General features: G+C 41.4%; 1 protein-coding gene across 2 annotated transcripts; it reads left to right on the top strand.

Moving 5' to 3' along the window:
- Nucleotides 1-1,161: 1,161 nt before the first annotated feature.
- On the top strand, nt 1,162-20,253 carry LOC139462143 (uncharacterized). 2 transcript variants are annotated; one of them, XM_071243657.1, is made up of 12 exons: nt 1,162-1,310; nt 2,641-2,797; nt 4,113-4,181; nt 6,603-6,679; nt 7,382-7,432; nt 13,948-14,015; nt 14,888-15,007; nt 15,676-15,753; nt 16,492-16,630; nt 17,857-17,939; nt 19,004-19,100; nt 19,445-20,253. In XM_071243657.1, the coding sequence occupies exons 1-12, from the start codon at nt 1,203-1,205 to the stop codon at nt 19,610-19,612; spliced, it is 1,215 nt and encodes a 404-aa protein (XP_071099758.1). In that variant the 5' UTR covers nt 1,162-1,202; the 3' UTR covers nt 19,613-20,253. The 2 variants fall into 2 exon arrangements, with proteins under 2 accessions (XP_071099758.1, XP_071099750.1); XM_071243649.1 differs by having other exon boundaries at nt 15,673-15,753.
- Nucleotides 20,254-20,925: the final 672 nt, after the last annotated feature.

The raw sequence follows: 20,925 nt of genomic DNA, 5'->3' as shown, positions 1-20,925 counted from the left end.
TCCACCTCTCACTTGCATTTGCTTCAAACGAAATGGCGGCGCCCAGTCAAGATCTAATCGATTATCAAGATCTATATTGTAATAACGAGGGCCTTTTCTCGCAAAGTGCATCAAATTACTTGAGCACTTTGACAAAAACACTCAAAGGTTTCGAAACCATCTGTCGACGCCCAGTTGACGGTACAAATGCTCTGCAAAACCTGCAATAGACCGAAATCTGCTCGGCAGTCGCCATTTGTTTATGAATCGAATGTCGATTTCGACTCGTTAGTTCAGCCAAAATATAACACCATCATCATTCCAGCCTAGTTCGGCAAGGGTCGATTAACTCCCTTGCTTCGAAAGGATAAAGAATTTGTTATCCATAAAAGTTTCATGTCTCAGTTTTCCTAGATGTTTTAACAATAGAGAAGATTTATCTATACATATTTCTTAAAATGGCTGCCAAGCTGGTTCATACACACTATATATGATTTAAAGTTTATTTAAGTTTAATCATAATGTTACATAATTTTAAACCCCATAAGCAGTTTTGTGAACTCTTTTGGGTACAACTTACAACTGTGGAATCGCCAGGTTCATGTGGCAACTGAAATATATTTTGACATTTTGCCGCGTTTTAAAAGAGAAGATCCGTTGATGTGTTTTTGTTGTTGTTGTTGTTGTTTAACGCCGCACTCAGCAGTATTACATCTATATGACGACGGTCAGTTAATAATCGAGTCTGGACCAGACAATCAAGTGATTGACACCATATGAGCATCGATCGACGCAATTGGGATACGATGGCATGCGTGAACCAAGTCATGTGAGTGAGTTAGGGGCATGACAAAAATGACACAGTTCCATTTCTTCAAATAAAATAATAATATAAATTTGAATAAGATATAGGAAGGAGGGAGGAGGGGGTGTCATGGGAAAGTGTTACATGAACATTCACCCCTATTCAACTCTCATCCCTTCTTCAGCTCAACTGAGTGGTTCCTTAATCCCCTAGGGTTCTATATTGAATAATTTGGTGACGATATGCATAATATTATTTCGGGTACAAGATCTTCAATAATATGTTAGTCTAAGTACCCACACGTGTTTGATTGCGTTTGTAAATACGGAAGTGGGGAACTCCAAACGAAAGCGAGGCCATTCTGGGAAAGCCCTTCCTGTCCACGTGTTGTAATTGTAAACACTGATCACAGCTAGTAATGCCTCCCAGGAGAAGGCCGACAGCAGCACCACCGTTATTAGCAGGAAGATTACCCAAGGAACACCAAGATGAGGACTCGGCCAGTAGTAGCAACGACAAGAAACATGTAAGACACTTTGCACAACGCGGTGGATTAATTCACTGACTAGACGCAGGGTCGGCCTGGTCTGGCGAGGTGTGAATGTGATGAAATCTAGGAAAGACTTCCGCCCGTTTACCCCCTCCAAAAATTATATATGTATGCTTTGTCGCTCAATAATATTTATCATGTATGTGGCGATACGGGCGGAAGTCCTGCCGAATTCTGAAAAAAGCCAAATTGAGAGGGTCATGAATAAATTCAAGATTACGACAATGTGGAGAGCAGTTAAAATTGCTACCTAGGGCTAGGTAGTAGGTACAAATTTGTTTTACAGTACACTGCTGCGTAATCTCTCTTCTCTCGGTCTTTGGTTTCATTGCAGGAGAGTACATCTACTCATCGATCCTATCTGTAGTTTAACTGTATCACATGCAGTTTCTGTGAAGATCTGGGAAAGAATAGGTCTTCACTGACTTCAGCACCCCATACTGGCTGTACAAGGTGTCTCTGCTTGTCGCTGACGTGGTTGATGCATGTCATCAATCCCAATTGCATGGATTGATGCTCATGATATTCATCACTGGATTGTCTGGTCCAGTGAGAACTGCAAATCTTAATGCAATAATTAGTCTTGGGATATAGTATTTGAATTTGTTCAGTAGTAATGTCATGCTGTGTACAGGAGTGTATGGGTCTTGGTGAACTCAAAGACGTATACTGTATTCAACGTAATAGGGCGCTCTCAAAATTAGAAATAGGAGGCTCTTATTGGATAATTATTTTGGTGAAAAAAAACAGAGTTAAAGGATAAATTTCATGGTTTATGCTGACAGCCTGAAATGTTTATATAGGACAGATATATTTTTCCAGAATTTGATTGCCCATAATTAAGGGTGCATATAACACACGAGTGCATATTATACGCGAATAAATAAGTCTTGTGTACATCGATCAATTGGAAGGGGTGCTAATTGGGATTGTTCATGTAGTAGTAAGTCAATATATCTAATGTGTTTACATTAATATTATAGCATGTTCCACCAGAGTGCTATGAACAGTTATTATAGCTAGTTGTACCAGCACTGTACTGTAGATCATTGGGAGTTATTCCCCTTTAGTTGATTAAACATGACTATAAACCAGACATGAGCTTTTGACTCACTAGAAAGTTGAACGTCCTAAACAGAAGTTCCAGAAGTCAAAAAGACCATTACAGTTCACTAGCCAATATATTAGGAAATATCGCTGTGGGCAGTTATTAGAGTGGGGCGCTTATTACATCGAATACGGTTTACGTCTTTGGTAAACTGTATTAGAGGATTACACTACGAGGTGAGATTTGTTTTTTTTCAAGGTCAAGAAATCCAAGAAGTCTGTGACAGAGACTCAAGGAAGAAGTTTGACAGCCCGATGCATCGCTTCCCTCAAATACATCCTGCTGTTCATTATAATTCCACCGTTCATAAACTACGCTTCTCTCCAGAAGGAATACAGCACCCTGAAACCCTCAGGTACATCAAGGATCAGCCACATCCATACGAGTCTTGGCCAAAGAAATGTTTACTTATTGAGAGTATCTCATGTATGGTCATGTATATGACAAATATGGAATGTGCATGGTAGTCTTGACGTAGTACAATTTCCAGTTGTGCAGTGTCATTATTTTGCAATGCAGTAAACTATGGTTATAACAAACTCAAAGGTACCACTAATTTTAGTTCGTTATAACCATAGTTCGGTATAAATACCTATACAGCTTATATCCAGCAAATAGATGGGACTAAACAAACATTTTGTTATATCCTTCAGTTCGTTATATGTGTGTTCGTTATAAACATAGTTTACTGTAGCTAAAATATGTTGCAAATGTGCTTACACATGTCTCTATTGTTATTCAACTTGTCACCTACTTTTCTTCTAATGTGGATCAGTTTCAAAATTACTTGTATTTTAGTTCAGATGACACTGTTAAAATTGTAATGGCACAGTAATAAGAAGTTCCCAGTGCCTGAAGGGCAGGCACACTAGAAATACTTTTCTAATACATTAAGAAATTGTGTCAGTGTTTAGTATGTGACGGCACAAATAAAAGTGAGTGAGTGAGTGAGTATGGTTTTATGCCGCTTTTAGCAATATTCCCGCAATATCACGGCGGGGGACACCAGAAATTGGCTTCACACATTGTACCCATGTTGGAAATCGAACCCGCGTTTTCTTAGTGATGATTAGAATGCTTTAACCACAAGGCTACCCGACCACCCCCACAAATAAAAGTGACATACATGGAAAATGATGAACATTTGAACCCACTTAATGCACAATATGATTTTGGGTGTTAGAAAATGATGTTCAGTTGTGTAGCTATTTCAACTGTTGAGCTGTATGGTACTGAAATGTTTCAACCAGTGAGCTGTTTGATACCCACATGTTTCAACCAGTGAGCTGTATGATACTGAAATGTTTCAACCAGTGAGCTGTATGATACTGTTTTGTTGTTTTGACCAGTGAGCTGTTTGGCATTGTATTGTTGTTTCAACTGGTGAGCTGTCTGACTGTTTTGTTGTTTCATCAGGTAAACTGTATGGTGTGTTGTTGTTTCATCAGGTAAACTGTATGGTGTATTGTTGTTTCAACAGGTAAACTATATTGTGTATTGTTGTTTCAACAGGTAAAGTGTATGGTGTATTGTTGTTTCAACAGGTAAACTATATTGTGTATTGTTGTTTCAACGTGTAAACTGTATGGTGTATTGTTGTTTTCAGGGGTAAACTATGATATATTGTTGTTTCAACAGGTGAGCTGTATGATGTATTGTTGTTTGAACAGGTGAGCTGTATGATGTTGGCTGGGGACAGAAGCTGTTCATGATGTGTGAGGGCAAGGGACCACCTACTGGTAGGCCCAGTCACAGTTTATTCATGGTATTCATTAAAATCACACTGAATGTGAGTGAGTAAATTCAATGCCACATCGGCAAACTTGAGCCAATTCGTGATGAGAAATCACTATTGCGATAACTATTGATATTGAAAGAAACTATTGCGATAACTATTGATATTTCAAACAACTATTGCGATAAATATCGATAGTTTTCAAAGTATCATTTTAGATGGATTTTAGAGTTGAATTACACCTTGGAACTGAAGTTTCCTTTGAATGTGATAACAACAACAATAACAACAACAACAACAACAACAACAACAATAACATCAACAAAAAAGTAAAGTTAGAGATATGACTGATTTGATTTTTCTTTACCCTAATAATTTAAGAAAAAGAAACTTCCACATTAGCATGTGTAAATTACTACTTCATGATCAAAAGAAAAACAAATTTGAACAGCATCGCATGTATTTCATTGATATGGTAAATACAATCGAAACTATCTATATTCCTAACTGAAATTGATACTATTGATTGGTATATGATTTATGATTGATATTTCGATTTATCGTGACACCCCTATTGTTAAAGTGTTTCCTTGTCACTCACTCCTCACCAGTGGAGGGGCGGTGGGGTTGCCTGGGGGTTAAGGTGTTTCCTTGTCACTCACTCCTCACCAGTGGAGGGGCGGGGTCACAAGTGGAGGGGTGGTGGGGTTGCCTGGGGGTTAAGGTGTTTCCTTGTCACTCACTCCTCACCAGTGGAGGGGTCGCCTGGGGGTTAAAGTGTTCCTTGTCACTCACTCCTCACTAGTGGAGGGGCGGTGGGGTTGCCTGGGGTTAAAGTGTTCCTTGTCACTCACTCCTCACCAGTGGAGGGGCGGTGGGGTTGCCTGGGGTTAAAGTGTTCCTTGTCACTCACTCCTCACCAGTGGAGGGGCGGTGGGGTTGCCTGGGGGTTAAAGTGTTGCCTTGTCACTCACTCCTCACCAGTGGAGGGGTCGCCTGGGGGTTAAAGTGTTCCTTGTCACTCACTCCTCACTAGTGGAGGGGCGGTGGGGTTGCCTGGGGTTAAAGTGTTCCTTGTCACTCACTCCTCACCAGTGGAGGGGCGGTGGGGTTGCCTGGGGGTAAAGGTGTTTCCTTGTCACTCACTCCTCACCAGTGGAGGGGCGGTGGGGTTGCCTGGGGGTTAAGGTGTTTCCTTGTCACTCACTCCTCACCAGTGGAGGGGCGGTGGTGTTGCCTGGGGGTTTAGGTGTTTCCTTGTCACTCACTCCTCACCAGTGGAGGGGCGGTGGGGTTGCCTGGGGGTTAAGGTGTTTCCTTGTCACTCACTCCTCACCAGTGGAGGGGCGGGGTCACAAGTGGAGGGGTGGTGGGGTTGCCTGGGGGTTAAGGTGTTTCCTTGTCACTCACTCCTCACCAGTGGAGGGGCGGTGGGGTTGCCTGGGGGTTAAAGTGTTACCTTGTCACTCACTCCTCACCAGTGGAGGGGTCGCCTGGGGGTTAAGGTGTTTCCTTGTCACTCACTCCTCACCAGTGGAGGGGCGGTGGTTTTGCCTGGGGTTAAAGTGTTCCTTGTCACTCACTCCTCACCAGTGGATGGGCGGTGGGGTTGCCTGGGGGTTAAAGTGTTACCTTGTCACTCACTCCTCACCAGTGGAGGGGTCGCCTGGGGGTTAAAGTGTTCCTTGTCACTCACTCCTCACCAGTGGAGGGGTTGCCTGGGGGTTAAAGTGTTACCTTGTCACTCACTCCTCACCAGTGGAGGGGCGGTGGTGTTGCCTGGGGTTAAAGTGTTCCTTGTCGCTCACTCCTCACCAGTGGAGGGGCGGTGGTGTTGCCTGGGGGTAAAGGTGTTTCCTTGTCACTCACTCCTCACCAGTGGAGGGGCGGTGGGGTTGCCTGGGGGTTAAAGTGTTCCTTGTCACTCACTCCTCACCAGTGGAGGGGCGGTGGGGTTGCCTGGGGGTAAAGGTGTTTCCTTGTCACTCACTCCTCACCAGTGGAGGGGCGGTGGGGTTGCCTGGGGGTTAAGGTGTTTCCTTGTCACTCACTCCTCACCAGTGGAGGGGCGGTGGGGTTGCCTGGGGGTTAAGGTGTTTCCTTGTCACTCACTCCTCACCAGTGGAGGGGCGGTGGGGTTGCCTGGGGGTTAAGGTGTTTCCTTGTCACTCACTCCTCACCAGTGGAGGGGCGGTGGTGTTGCCTGGGGGTTAAGGTGTTTCCTTGTCACTCACTCCTCACCAGTGGAGGGGCGGTGGGGTTGCCTGGGGGTTAAGGTGTTTCCTTGTCACTCAATCCTAACCACAAGGTAGATGACAGTAGACATATATCCTAACTATTTACCAGTTTGAGGTAGCTAGCAGTTGTTGTATCTGCTCATATATGGTTGAGCTCTTCTCCTCACAAGTGACTGTACTTGTTGCAGTGATTTTAGATGCCCCTACAGGGATGACCTCGGACGTGTGGACGCTGGTGTGGCCGAAGCTTGCTAAACACGCCAGGGTAAGATACAGTCTTCAATCATGGCAGCCCTCGGTGTCTTGAACAAATAGATTGCAGGTCATATTGCTTGTGGTTGTGTTAGGAGAAATTTGAAACTGAAGTACATTCTGTTGTGAACTTTGACATGTTTTACATCTCCTCTGAAACCATGAAGCTTATGAATCTGAAACTTTGCATGGATCATCCTTTGAATGACCCTGGTAGTGATTTCTCTCAAACAGGTAAACATTCCTAATGGTATGAAAGCTTCTCAATATGAGAGTGCTGTTGTCAACAAGCGTCTGATGTGTCTCGTGTTATTGTGTGTGTGATATCAGATACACTACACACATGTGTATGATCTAAAAACGATATTACATGGCAGTAGTTCAGTCAGCAATTCTACAAACATGACTATTCTTAAACCAGTTCACGATTTCATTGTCAAAAGCCAAAGATTTGAGTAGCTTAATTTTATGCATGTAGTAATGGAAAACTGCATTATTTTATTTCACAGACACCACTTGCTTCAATGTATTGGCTTTGTGTATTTCATTTGTGCATTTTGTATGTTTATGTTTTGCACTATCTTATATATAACCAGCTGTTGTTATGTTGTTACCTGGAGAAGTATTTACATAAGCGAGTTTTGCTTGTTTACCAATCCAGATTTCTTTTTAAATAAAAATATATTTAAACCATTGTGCGTGTGATCTGTTGTAGGTGTGCATCTATGACAGGGCGGGACTCGGCTTCAGTGAACGACCCTATGTTGTGAGTACAATCTGTAGACATGGCATCACCAAAGTAACATACCATCACCACAAGGTGTATTAATTGTGTCAGCTTCATGAACATGGCACACAATCATGAACACAACATACATTCATGAACATGGCTCAATCATGAACACAACACAAATCATGAACACAACACACATTCATGAACATGATGCAGCGATTCATGAACATGGCACACAATCATGAACACAACACACATTCATGAACACACATTCATGAACACAACACACATTCATGAACACAACACACATTCATGAACACAACACAATATGAACACAACACACAATAATGAACACAACACACATTCATGAACACAACAGATTAATGAACATGACACCTGAACACAGCACAATCATGAACACAACACACAGATTCATGAACATGACACCATTTCATGAACATGACAGATTAATAAACATGACACACATTCATGAACTCAACACAAATTCATGAACACAACACAGATTCATGAACATGACACAAATTCATGAACATGACACAGATTCATAAACATGACAGATTCATGAACATGACACACTCATGAACATGGCACACAGTCATGAACACAACACACAATCATGAACACAACACAGATTCATGAACACATCACACAACCATGAACACGACACAGATTCATGAACATGACACAAATTCATGAACATGACACATTCATGAACACGACACACATTCATGATCATGGCACAAATTCATGAACACGACACAAATTCATGAACACGACACATTCATGAACACGACACACATTCATGAACGCAACGAATAGGTCTTCAGCAACCCATGCTTGCCGTAAAAGGCGACTGTGCTTGACGTAAGAGGCGACTAACTGGATCGGGTAGTCAGGCTCGCTGACTTGGTTGATGCATGTCATCGACCTAATTGCATGGATCGATATTCATGATGTCAATCACTGAATTGTCTGGTCCTGACTCTATTATTTACAGACCGCATCATATAGCTGGAATATTGCTGAGTGCGGCATTAAACAAGAAACAAACAAACGGATTGAAAACAATGTTGTGATTTTTCGAAGTGTTCAGGAATAATAAAGGCACACGACATACTTCCGAAAATATGTTTTATGCGCTTAACCGTTGAAAAAAGGATACATATCAACAAACAAACAAAACAAACATAAACATGGCAGACATTCATGAACATGGCACACATTCATGAACATGGCACACATTCATGAACATGACCGTCTGCCGAAGGCAAAAACTTGAATTGACTATGTAAGTCCATTTCCACCCTTGCCGAGCTAGGCTGGTATTCTGGAGTTACATTTTGACAGGACTGACGAGTCTATGCATAGTCCTATCAAAATCACATGATGAACTGGACATTCGGATTGTAAACAACATGGATTTCAAAGGTGCTGATTTCAGTCAATTGCAGGATTTACAAAGTATGTGTACAGATATTTTGCAAATTTTTCATGTTTTTAATGAAGGTGCTCAAGTGAGTTTATGCACTTCGCAGGGTGAAAACGTTTTATTACAATATTGACCTTTTTCACACTTTCGCCATCTTGGATTGAAAATGAGGCTTGGAGAGCATAGCTCCATGCAGTGTGAGTCACATCAGCTGATAGGGAACAGAGAGTATGTTGTGCATTTCACTAATGGACATTTCAAACAAACAAAAAATGGTATCCTCTATATCTAATACAGAAGATATTTCACATTAAATCCTGAGGTCCAACTAAAATATGCCTGTAATACACTGGAGTTAGCATTTTGCTGTCAGGATCCCGGAAGTGAATCGAAAGGAGCATTTCGAGATACATATTTCAGAAATAGATTGTATTATCATAACCTCGTCGGCATATAGGTACAATGTGACAGTACATTCAATGACAGAAGTTTTGTGTCGTAAATGAACCACATAACATGAAACAGGTCAGTGTACTTTTGCAAATTTGCTCAGTCAATGCGTGGCTTGGCGAACTCGAGATCATCGATCATGTTTATTTCACGTTTCATAGTGGTGTTTGCTGCACAACGCACTGCCGTTTTGCCATGAGTCCAGTTGATAAAAAATTCTTTTTCTGCTATGATTTTCATCTGAACATATCACGATGTAAATGAAATTAGTTCACAAAATAACTTGTGTGTCCAAATAAATATTCAGAAGGGGCGATAACTCTATTCAGTGTGTACAATGACTGATGATACTTTACTGGTTCTTCAAACATCACTTATTTAACCGATTATTACCGATTGAGATTGCACCATGCACAACAAAAGTAATGATGTGTGAACTGTTTAAAATAAGTTAAAAGGAAACTTAAAATTGATAATGTAGATAATGCATGAAATTGAAAAAATATAAGAATTGATACAAACACCAACTTCTTGAACACCCTGACCTAATCCTATATGATGAAAGGTAATTGTATATCAAAAGGAAGCTACTAATACATTTATCCTGAATAGTTTGAAAATGTCTTGATGAGATATGAGTACAGATAAAATAACAAAAGATGAAAAGGAATCAACTTCATTTAGTAATCAAGCCAAGATAAAATATATGTAGCGGTACGAAATTTGTTGATGGAACAATCTGGATTTCTCATATTTAATAAAGAACAACAAACCTAAATTTTCATGTCTTTATTTCTCACAATAAAAGTTTTCAAAACCTTACATGGACCGGGTGTCTTTGTCAGTCAAGAGCACCTAATTAAGTTCCAGGAGAAAATAATTTTCTTGCTTGTAAACAAATGGTAGAATGTGCTTTTTTAGTGTCTGATAAATAGTGGCCATTTTGTTTTGTGAGTGAATAAGGCTTTTCACTTCCTCGTCCTATTTAAGTGAAATGTGACAGGAAACACATTTAGTGATTGTATGAATATGGCTTTTCACTTCCTCGTCCTTTGACAGGATGCACATTGTAACCAGTGTGTTACTGTCAGCAGAAAGCTCCTCCGGACATTCATCACCGGATACTAGTACTTCTTTGTGCTGACTCGCTGGACTCAAAGCCGCCTGAAATGATAGTTCATTAATATTGTTATAATATTTTTACTTCCATAATATTTTCTAAACAATGCATATTCACCTTCTCTCAAAATATTGCTTATTTAGAAAACAACATTCTTCTGAAATAGAGAAATTTAAGGAAAATTAATCACATTGTGTAACATTGCATGCTACTTTAGAAATTCTTGAAGGCATCAATTCATCTGATGTGTCTAAAAACTCAAACAGTATATTCTGGGCCCGAAGAGCGAAACCTAGCCATAATCAACTCTAAAATCTCTTTGCTTTCGTGAAGCTACAGTAAGACTGGTCAAGCTACAGTAAAAATGGGATATTGCTATACCGAGACTCAAATAACAAGAAAAACACAGAAATGCGTATACCGTAATCACGGTAGTAATTTATTAGATGCTGAAGTATAGTATAGTTGCAGAAAAGTACTTAACATTTAACAAATTGAATAACTCTAATACTTTAATATTTCATAGATGTACATTATAATTTCTACAAAAAACAATAATTTATATCTTAAAATATAATGGTAAATACATAAATACATTCTATAATTTCTATAATAAATTTGCGGTTGCACTGGCATACACGTTGTGTCCAAGTCATAGTTTTTTGAGCAAAGTCTTTTGAGTCTATGTCTTTAAGATTATTATCATCATGATCATGTGCATTATTTTCTTACCTGCAAAGCTGCTTGAAGAATGCCGTTTTCAGTGATCACCGACGCTCTGCAGGCAGCAACAACACAGTTCCAATACTTCTTCTCACAGACTGTTTTCTTACAACGAAACTTGAATCCCTCATAAAACAAGTGCTGACCACCTCACACGGTATCAACCATGGTCACTCGAACTTGTGCGTTATATACCATCAAATACCATCAAATACATGCTGTATGTATTCTTAAGAAACGACTCTCCTCTATACTCATCGGTATCATAACCCATATCAACTAAGAAACTAATTGTTTGTTCAATTAAGAAACTGATCATCTCTTCTCCTGTGTTTAAACATCCAACTGTATTATTTTTTACAAAACGACTCTGTAGTAAATCTCCTCTCCTCTCCTCTGTTTGAACAGCACGGGCGCTAATCTAAACTACGGTAATCCGGTGTTTTTATAGCAATTACTCATTTCTCGCTTTCGTAGGACAAATACTCCAACTTGGATTTTTGGTTTACTGATACTAGGGAAAATTGGATTTTCGCTAACCAGGCACGACACCAACAGATGCATCAATTTAATGACAGTGTACTACAGCTCTTTTTATCAATGTCACACAGAAATTCACTCTTGTTTTAATGAAACACGTTTTCATATTTATATTACCAGTATGTATTTAATCATGAAATACTTTGTTTAGTCTGACCATGTTGAAAACATACTTTCGCTAGAGTGAAATAAATAAGATTTTTATCAAATTCAGTTGAAATATCATGTTTTGTCACACCTACAGTCAGTCTGCCTCATTGACACTATGGTTTTCTGAGTAAGGTCATGAAGATCACAAAGAAAATATAAGACTTGAATTTTCTTTGTGAAATGAAATGTTTATCTCTTCTTGTGGTTTACTAAAATTGATATCTTGACTTGAAAATATTAACTTTGTCAGATCACAAGATGAGATAAATTCATGCTATCATCGTTATTTGACAAGGAAAACAAATTTCTTCTATGTATTTATATTTTTTTATATTTCTCGTTTTGATTGAATTATAAAAATTATCAAAAGGATCACACCACTTGACTTGACTGAAATAAACTAAAGTTCTAAAGATTGTTAACAATAGTAAAAAAACAAACTATTACATCATAACAATATAATTATTGCAAAATGACACAGTAAGCACAACTATATTCTTACATATAAATTGATATGATTAATAATCAATAATACATGGCAATTGCTTGCACAAAAGAAATTATTTTGTTTTAAAAGTTTCAAAACATGTTTGTGGACATAAGACCAGATGGGTTTCACAATTAAACAAAGGGAATAAATGAGTTATGATTGCAATACGCATGGGAATTAAAAATAATTCCGTTTATACTTTAAGTTTATAGTAATGTCAATATCAATTTATGTATTTGAAATATTTGAATACAGACTGTTAAAGAGTTATCTGTTTCTGTAAATTATATACAGATCACATGTAGATTGAACATTTACTGGCCATTAATTAGTTGTGTTTATGTTCATTTAATGACATGATTAATTTGGTACAGTAAAGTAAATATCATTTTGGTAGAAATATTGTTTACAAAATTGCAGATCAAACTGTACTTTACTTCAAATATTTACACACCCTTTATGTAATAATTCAGTTGAAATATTACACCATCTAATCTGTCAACATTGACAATCAAAATAACAACTGTTCACAATCACAACAGCGCAAGTAGATCTAGAGGTCTAACATTTTATTGGAATGCATTTGAGTCCATTACAATTTACATCAAATACGCAACTGATGCAAAATTCTGATTTGTTACGATTGTAAATTCTCAGTAGGTTACAATTTGATACATTATATCAACATATCAATTAAGTTAGTTTTTGACATATATCTAGATATGGTCAAAATGTCAATACTTCAACTTCAAATACAACCCCCAAAGTTATTTAAACTAACAATAAATAGTTTGACTAATTGGTGTGTAAACAATGAATTATTCCTTACAAGATCTCAGTAGCATTTGTATTAAGTCTGTTCAGCTACCATAAACTGCACTGGGAGTTACCAGGTGGTCATGGATATTTTAAATTGAAATCACAACAGAACAGCCAGACTCAAATTTATATCGGTATGGAGACAAGATAACAGTAGAATAGTTTGTCAATGATAAGAATTAGAATAATGTTCAATACTTACGATAAATGTACCGGCAACAAATTAAATTGTCACAGTTTGTACCGATTGCTTGTCTTGTTGACATCTCCATGTGTTTCATGTGCTATCCAGCCTTCACCTTCTGCTCCCCAAGCCTTGCTTTCAAACCGGAAGTAGCGAAGTGTGAAAAAGGTCAATAGGTCTTGATTGTTGATCAGATCGTCTTGACTGGGCGCCGCCATTTTGTTTGAAGCAAATGCAAGTGATATGAAAGATGGAATCTAAATGGTCAATAGAAGGGGCATAGAAGGGACATAACTTGTAACAGTCACTGGTGGAGCTACGATCAAGCCATGAAAATCCAGCGTTGTTGCACAAGGGTGGAAACTGGACTTTTAGAATCAGATTATGCCCTTGCCTCGGGAAGACGGAAAATGACAGATTTGGTAACAGAACACGGCTTCATGAACTAGACAGCTTCATGAACTAGACAGCTTCATGAACATGACAGCTTCATGAACATGCAATCCAGAGTGCTATGTCAAGCCCTATGGTCATGCAAGCAAGGCATAGGAAGTCAGCAGTTGTTAAGGTTGCATGTAATAGTGAGCAAATAACATTTACCTTTGTGAATTTGTATCCTCAGAACCAATCCCAGACGCAGGAGGAGAGGAAGTATACAAGGAACCAGTGGCAGCCATACACGGGGGAGAGGTGAGGTCGCCAGCCCTCATGTGTAGTCTGTACCATGCACGAGAGTGATACTGTCAATACTTGTCTGCTATGCTTGTCGTAAGAGGCCACTAACGGGATCGAGTGGTCATGCTCGCTGACTTGGTTGGTGCATGTCATCAGTCCCAATTGCGCGGATCGTTGCTCATGATGTCAATCACTGGATTGTCTGGTCCAGACTCAAATATTTACAGACTGCCGTCATACAGCTGGCATATTGCTGAGTGCGGCTTCAAACAAGAAACAAATCACAAACAAAACTTGTAGGAATGGCAGGACTAGGTGGCCAGAAGTGTTAGACATGTGACCTAGATGGTGCTGATCCAGCCAATCACCCTGGGTGTATTGGGGAAATGTGCTTAAGCCTCGGAAATGCTGGTTGTGTCTGGATAACCCATTTTGTGCCTGAGGAACTCTGGTTGTGCAGAAAGAACTCGTAACCGTTAGACAATCGATAAATTATTGATGTTGGAAACAAACAACTGCTGACTACAAGTAAACAGGAAAAGCAGGTTGATCTATAGCTCACTATTTTGTAAAACTCCCAAGGGCTCATTTTGTGATACTGACATGAAGGAAGGGACGGCAGTGTGTGCTGGCTTCCTTGTGTGACACTGGTATGTAGAGACATTCCCTTAGATACATTGATTCTGATTTGATTCAAACAGAATATGACCAGGAACTTACTTAGGGACCTATGACTGAATCAAATTGAAGATATGAGACCAGCCTACTGTGAAGTGATGTCGTTTGTTTCAACTTGTAAATAATAAATATGTCATTTTATATTTTTTATCAATCAATTTTCGCGTATTTTGTTTGTGAATACATCATAGTAGTGGCTGTGTTTCCAGGATGGTGGATGACTTGAACCAGCTCTTCACGGTCAGCAGCCAGCAGCCACAGCCGTTCATTCTAGTTGGGGCCGAGCTCGGGGCCCTGGTCAGCATGTTCTACACCCAGATGTACGAGGGGTGAGTTCTACATTAGTTGTACAAGGGGTGAGTTCTACATTAGATGTACGAGGGGCGAGTTCTAGACTAGATGTACTAGGGGTGAGTTCTACATTAGATGTACGAGGGGTGAGTTCTACACCAGATATACGAGGGGTGAGTTCTACTCCAGATGTCCAAGGGGTGAGTTCTACATTAAATGTACGAGGGGTGAGTTCTACATTAGATGTACGAGGGGTGAGTTCTACATTAGATGTACGAGGGGTGAGTTCTACACCAGATATACGAGGGGTCAGTTCTACACCAGATGTACGAGGGGCGAGTTTTACATTAGATGTACGAGGGGTGAGTTCTACATTAGATTACGAGGGGTGAGTTCTGCATTAGATTGTGAGGGGTGCGTTCTGCACTCGTTTGTAAGAGGGGTGAGTTCTACACCAGATATAAGAGGGATGAGTTCTACACTTAGATGTACAGGGGATGAGTTCTACACTAGATGTACGAGGGGTGAGTTCTACATTAGATGTACGAGGGGTGAGTTCCACATTAGATGTACGAGGGGTGAGTTCTACACCAGATGTACGAGGGGTGAGATTTTACAGTTACACAGATGAACACCAAAATTGCATCTCAGCATCTCGTTACCCAATGGTTGACAGCCTGTTGATGCCTTTCTTATGTTTCAGCAGTGTCCTGGGCCTGGTACTGGTCAACCCATTGTCTGAGAGGCTGTTTGAGCAGGACCAGGGTGTGTGGACGCAGTACTGGTCAGTTTCATCATACTTTCACCAGCCTGGTGTTTACTTCTAGTCAGACCCCATGGGTTTCTGTACATGTCATCAATACTTTTATCAAATGTGTGAAAAGAAACTGTTTCCTTTCGAATTCATTGCCCCTTTAATCCAAACACACTTGGGGGCGGTTGGGTAGCATAGTGCTTAAAGCATTCGCTCATCATGCCGAAGACCCGGGTTCGATTCCTGACATGGGTACAATGTGTGAAGCCCATTATCGGTGTCCCCTGCTGTGATATTGCTGGAATATTGCTAAAAGCGGCGTAAAACCATACTCACTCACTCAAACACACTTGGACAATAGGTAGAGACTACAAGTACTACATCCCAACGAAAAGAAAGAAATGAATACCTTAAACATTTGTCTAACATAGTGTTACCTTACTTAGATTTAGGTACACCCCGTGAGGATTATGGGTTAAGAAATATCGCAGGATACTTGTTGTAAGAGGTGACTAAATGGAATATGTGGTCAGGCTCCGTGAATTGGTTGCCACTGTACTCAGACAGTGTGGGGTGTTGCTATTAATATCCACCACTGGTTTGTCTTTACCAGACAGTGTCAACGCTAAACACAATCAGACTCATTATCTTCTGGTCCACTTAAAATGAAACCATGAATGTGTCTGATTAAAGTCACTGACTAGTGAGTGTTACTCTAATAGGTTAAATCTTGTAACTCAGGTGTACTCTAAAATCATCTTTATCCAGGTTTGGCCAGCTGATTCCAACGTACCAGTCCTTCCAGCTGGGTGCAGCGCTGGGACTCATGAGGCTTGCTCTGATGGTGGGCATCATGAAGCACCCCCTGGCTGGGGTGGAGCTACCCCCGGAGGTGGAGATGAGGCAGGTCAGTGCCCTGGGTCGGAGGGAGGGTGGATCTACCTGGGGGTGGAGATTAGGCTGGTCAGTGCCCTGGGTCGGAGGGAGGGTGGATCTACCTGGGGGTGGAGATTAGGCAGTTCAGTGCCCTGGGTGAGGGGAAGTGGGGAGCTACCTGGGGGTGGAGATGAGGTTGGTCAGTGCCCTGGGTCGGAGGGAGGGTGGAGCTACCTGGGGGTGGAGATGAGGCAGGTCAGAGCCCTGGGTCAGAGGGAGGGTGGAGCTACCCCCGGAGGTGGAGATAACGCAGGTCAGTGCCCTGGGTGGGAGGGAGGGTGGAGCTACCTGGGGGTGGAGATGAGGCAGGTCAGTGCCCTGGCTGGGAGGGAGGGTGGAGCTACCTGGGGGTGGAGATGAGGCAGGTCAGTGTCCTGTGTGGGAGGGAGGGTGGAGCTACCTGGGGGTGGAGATTAGGCAGGTCAGTGCCCTGGGTGGGAGTGAGGGTGGAGCTACCTGGTGGTGGAGATTAGGCAGGTCAGTGCCCTGGGTGGGAGGGCGGGTGGAGCTACCTGGGGGTGGAGATGAGGCAGGTCAGTGCCCTGGGTGGGAGGGAGGGTGGAGCTACCTGGGGTTGGAGATTAGGCAGGTCAGGGCCCTGGGTTGGAGGGAGGGTGGAGCTACCTGGGGGTGGAGATGAGGCAGGTCAGTGCCCTGGGTGGGAGTGAGGGTGGAGCTACCTGGGGGTGGAGATTAGGCAGGTCAGTGCCCTGGGTGGGAGTGAGGGTGGAGCTACCTGGGGGTTGAGATGAGGCAGGTCAGTGCCCTGGGTTGGAGGGAGGGTGGAGCTACCTGGGGGTGGAGATGAGGCAGGTCAGTGCCCTGGGTTGGAGGGAGGGTGGAGCTACCTGGGGGTGGAGATGAGGCAGGTCAGTGCCCTGGGTTGGAGGGAGGGTGGAGCTACCTTGGGGTGGAGATGAGGCAGGTCAGTGCCCTGGGTTGGAGGGAGGGTGGAGCTACCTGGTGGTGGAGATTAGGCAGGTCAGTGCCCTGGGTGAGGGGAAAGGTGGTGCTACCCCTAGGGTTGTAGGTGAGGCAGGTCAGTCCCCGGGGTCAGAGGGAGGGTGGAGCTACCCCTTGAGTTGGAGATGAGGCAGGTCAGTCCCTGGGTCAGAGGATGCGTTATGTCATCTAGATTTCCTCCATTTTGTGCATATATTGGGTTTCCTGTATATGAAGTACACTTCTCTGTTGTAGAAATACTTGCTGTGCAACCCCCGACACCTGAGCTCCGTGGTAGACGAGCATCACTTCATCAACGAAACATTCTCACAGATAAAGTGAGAAGCTTCACTGTACATTGCTAATAGTGGTCATGTACCAGTGCAACATCCTCGATAATCTAGGGTATCATGACATATACGGTACACTAGACCCTTTTACCACCATAGCTTCAATTTAAGTCCTGCTTGATTGACACGACGCTAAAAATATGTCAGTAAAATTGACAATTTCTTTCATGACTGAAACAAGCAGTACTATGACCAGTTCCTGACTCACCTTGTTGCTATGGTTACGTGTGGTCTCAACTGAGAATGGCATGAGCACTTCCATTCCCTGTCTAATACCAATGAAAACATCTTTTCCACCTGAAAGTTACCTTCAGTCCTCCAATTCCATTACAAATGAGGGCTTGCTTGCATGAGGCTGTGATTTCGAGTGGACAGAACTTGTGTTCAGAAGAAGTCATTTGATTGGTTGTTGATTTTAAGCTGATGACTAGTGGTAAGAGAGGTGGCGATGGTCACTTTGAATGAAGCTATGGTGGAGAATGGATCAAGGGTAATTATCATTATAGGACAGAGATATAATACCTGGATAATCATGGATGATGCAGGGTCAGAACAATTTTCAATAGGATATTTTGGAATTCTGGTTTACTAGGGGTGAGAGTAGGGGTGTTAATTCCTGGTTTGACAGTTCATGTTTTTGCCTGTCACTCAAACTGTCAACTGTCTGTTTTCAACCTTAATTATCAGTCTGCACTAGCATGACTCGCCTTGGGGACCTGGGTAGAGTGTCTCCGGCACCATACTGCTTGTCGTGGAAGGTGATCAGGCTAGAACTGGTCCTTAGCAACCTATGCTGATCATTGGAGGCGACTTAGAGGGGACATGTTTGCTCAGAAACTACTGAAGTTAGCTTATGTAAGAGATACTTACCTAGACTGAGTTATTTTTTCCAGAGAAGGGTCCTTTTGTTTGTAATTATTTCACTTTTAACCATTTTTTTCTGAGGACATAAAGCGTCCCAAGTACCTAACTCTTCTAAGGATTCATAGGACTGTTTTCTTGATGTTAAATACCCTAGTGTTATATAAGGTATGTTTTTGTTTTCCTTGTAGAACACTACGCCTGATGAAGTCTGTTCCCAAGAACATCTCGGTCACCCTCATCACCGGGAACTACTATGATGAACAGATCCCCAGCCCCCTGAACAAGGTACTGCCCCCCCCCCCCCCCCCTGGAGGGTACATGCTTCACGAAAGGCCTGGCATCAGGGCTCCCAATTAGGGGACACAAGTAAAACGTTAACAATTAAGTGACAAATACTTCTCGGTTAGTGAATTGTTCCATGTGAGCAGGCTAGTTGACCTTGTCTGGTCTGTCTTGCTGTGGTTTTGTGCCAAGGAATATTGTGGTGAATAGTGAAGTTTGTTTTAGATGGAATATAAATAAGTACTTTTCAGGTTTTAATTTAGGTTCTGTAGAATATGTAAACAAACCAAGTCTTGAGCCAAAATGTGTCTTCCACCTAAAAATTAAATTCATGTTGTGTTTTTCAGGCATGGGCCAAGTCAGAACAGTCGCTCATCTCCAGTGAGCTGCCCCACGCGACACACATCGTGGTGAACGGAGCCGACCATCACATGCTGTACAGGGATCCGTCAGCCGTTATAGAGCCAGTCGTCAAAATAATCAAACAATACAAACTCAGACACAAAAACCAATAGATGATAGCACCATATTTTTATAGTTCATCAGCGCATACTTCATTTTAATATTTATCCTATTTCCTTTGTTTCTCATCACGCCTAAGGAACATATGGTCGTGATCCCGTCAGTGGGGCAAACAGCTGGGGACTTAAATTCTGAGAAGTGCTGAGCTATGGGAATATGCAACACTGAGTCATTGGCAAATATCCATGTTATAAAGGATCAGACAATGAACAAATATCCATGAACCAAACTGTCATGCCTTCCTTTGAATGAAAAATAGCCATCAATATTTACTCAAATTACACTAGAGCTAATAAAAAAAATAGTGAATGTCAGCTGATTGGGATTTAATAATGTTTGATTTGATGACTTTAATTAACCTAGGATTTACTATAATTGAGCAAATTGGAAACTAATTACCAGGTACCTGTGCTGACATGCAGTGCTGTGTAAGGGGAGATAAGTCTATGCAAGTCATGGTTGCTGTTTGATTGAGGGCACTGGGCAACTGTTTCCATGGAGGAAGTTTTGTGCATAATGGCCACGAGTTGTGTACCGGTAGTTCTTTCCATTGCTAGTCAACTGATGGAAGGAGAATAATAAAACATTCCATCGTTTCATTGTTTTCATTCTGTAAAAATGTTGCATTTGAAATAAATTGGTTACATCTTTTCTTGAGGTGTTGTCATCCGTGTCTTGGATAAAAAAACCCACAATTACAAGATCATTGCCATTTCATTGTTGGTCCCTTGTTTGAAACTGGTGATTGAGTAACTGAATTGTTAGTTGAAGACCATTTGGCAGTGATAGAACTTCTTTCATCATGAACAATGTCATTGATGACTGAACAGTTTGAGGAAAATGTGTCACTAGTCCAGATCGAAGGCTCATAAACGTAGTCTTATGCCATGGTGACATGGAGGATATGATAGAAACCTATGAATGTGGGTTTGAATCCGGGTTTGCCCCAATTATGTTTTTAGGTTTGTCAGCACCATCCCCGTGCTCGTGAGTTTCACCGAAGTGGTAAACGTTTGAGACCTGCTTAACTTCGGGCTTTCCTCCCACATTAAGCTGACATGCCATGATATAACTGGAATACTGTTAAAAGTGTTGATAAAACAAAGGCCACACCCTAAAATATGCCCCAAACACTTAAAAGTAGTTCTTAAACAGCTGCAGGGTTTTTGAAAAAAAGAAAAAGAGCCAACCTACCCCCATTTGGACATAAATGTTATCGAACCACCACACATTTAATTCAAGTCTAAGAAGATGAAGAACCAAATACTCCAAACTGATATTCAAAAGCAGCCTTCTTTCAACAAAA

Source organism: Haliotis cracherodii, unplaced genomic scaffold (genome assembly GCF_022045235.1).
Source record: "Haliotis cracherodii isolate W230 unplaced genomic scaffold, xgHalCrac1.p SCAF_1, whole genome shotgun sequence".
In the NCBI taxonomy this organism is placed as follows: Eukaryota; Metazoa; Mollusca; class Gastropoda; order Lepetellida; family Haliotidae; genus Haliotis; species Haliotis cracherodii.
Note: the sequence above shows the minus strand (reverse complement) of the source record. Positions and strands in the feature narration are given on the sequence as shown.

Bases quoted from the DNA above. Each gene is read 5' to 3' on its own strand.
- LOC139462143 (XM_071243649.1), top strand. From the start codon at position 1,203: ATGCCTCCCAGGAGAAGGCCGACAGCAGCACCACCGTTATTAGCAGGA. The intron at 15,008-15,672 runs GTGAGTTCTACA...CTTATGTTTCAG, and splicing joins TACACCCAGATGTACGAGGG to CAGTGTCCTGGGCCTGGTAC. The intron at 19,101-19,444 runs GTACTGCCCCCC...TGTGTTTTTCAG, and splicing joins TCCCCAGCCCCCTGAACAAG to GCATGGGCCAAGTCAGAACA.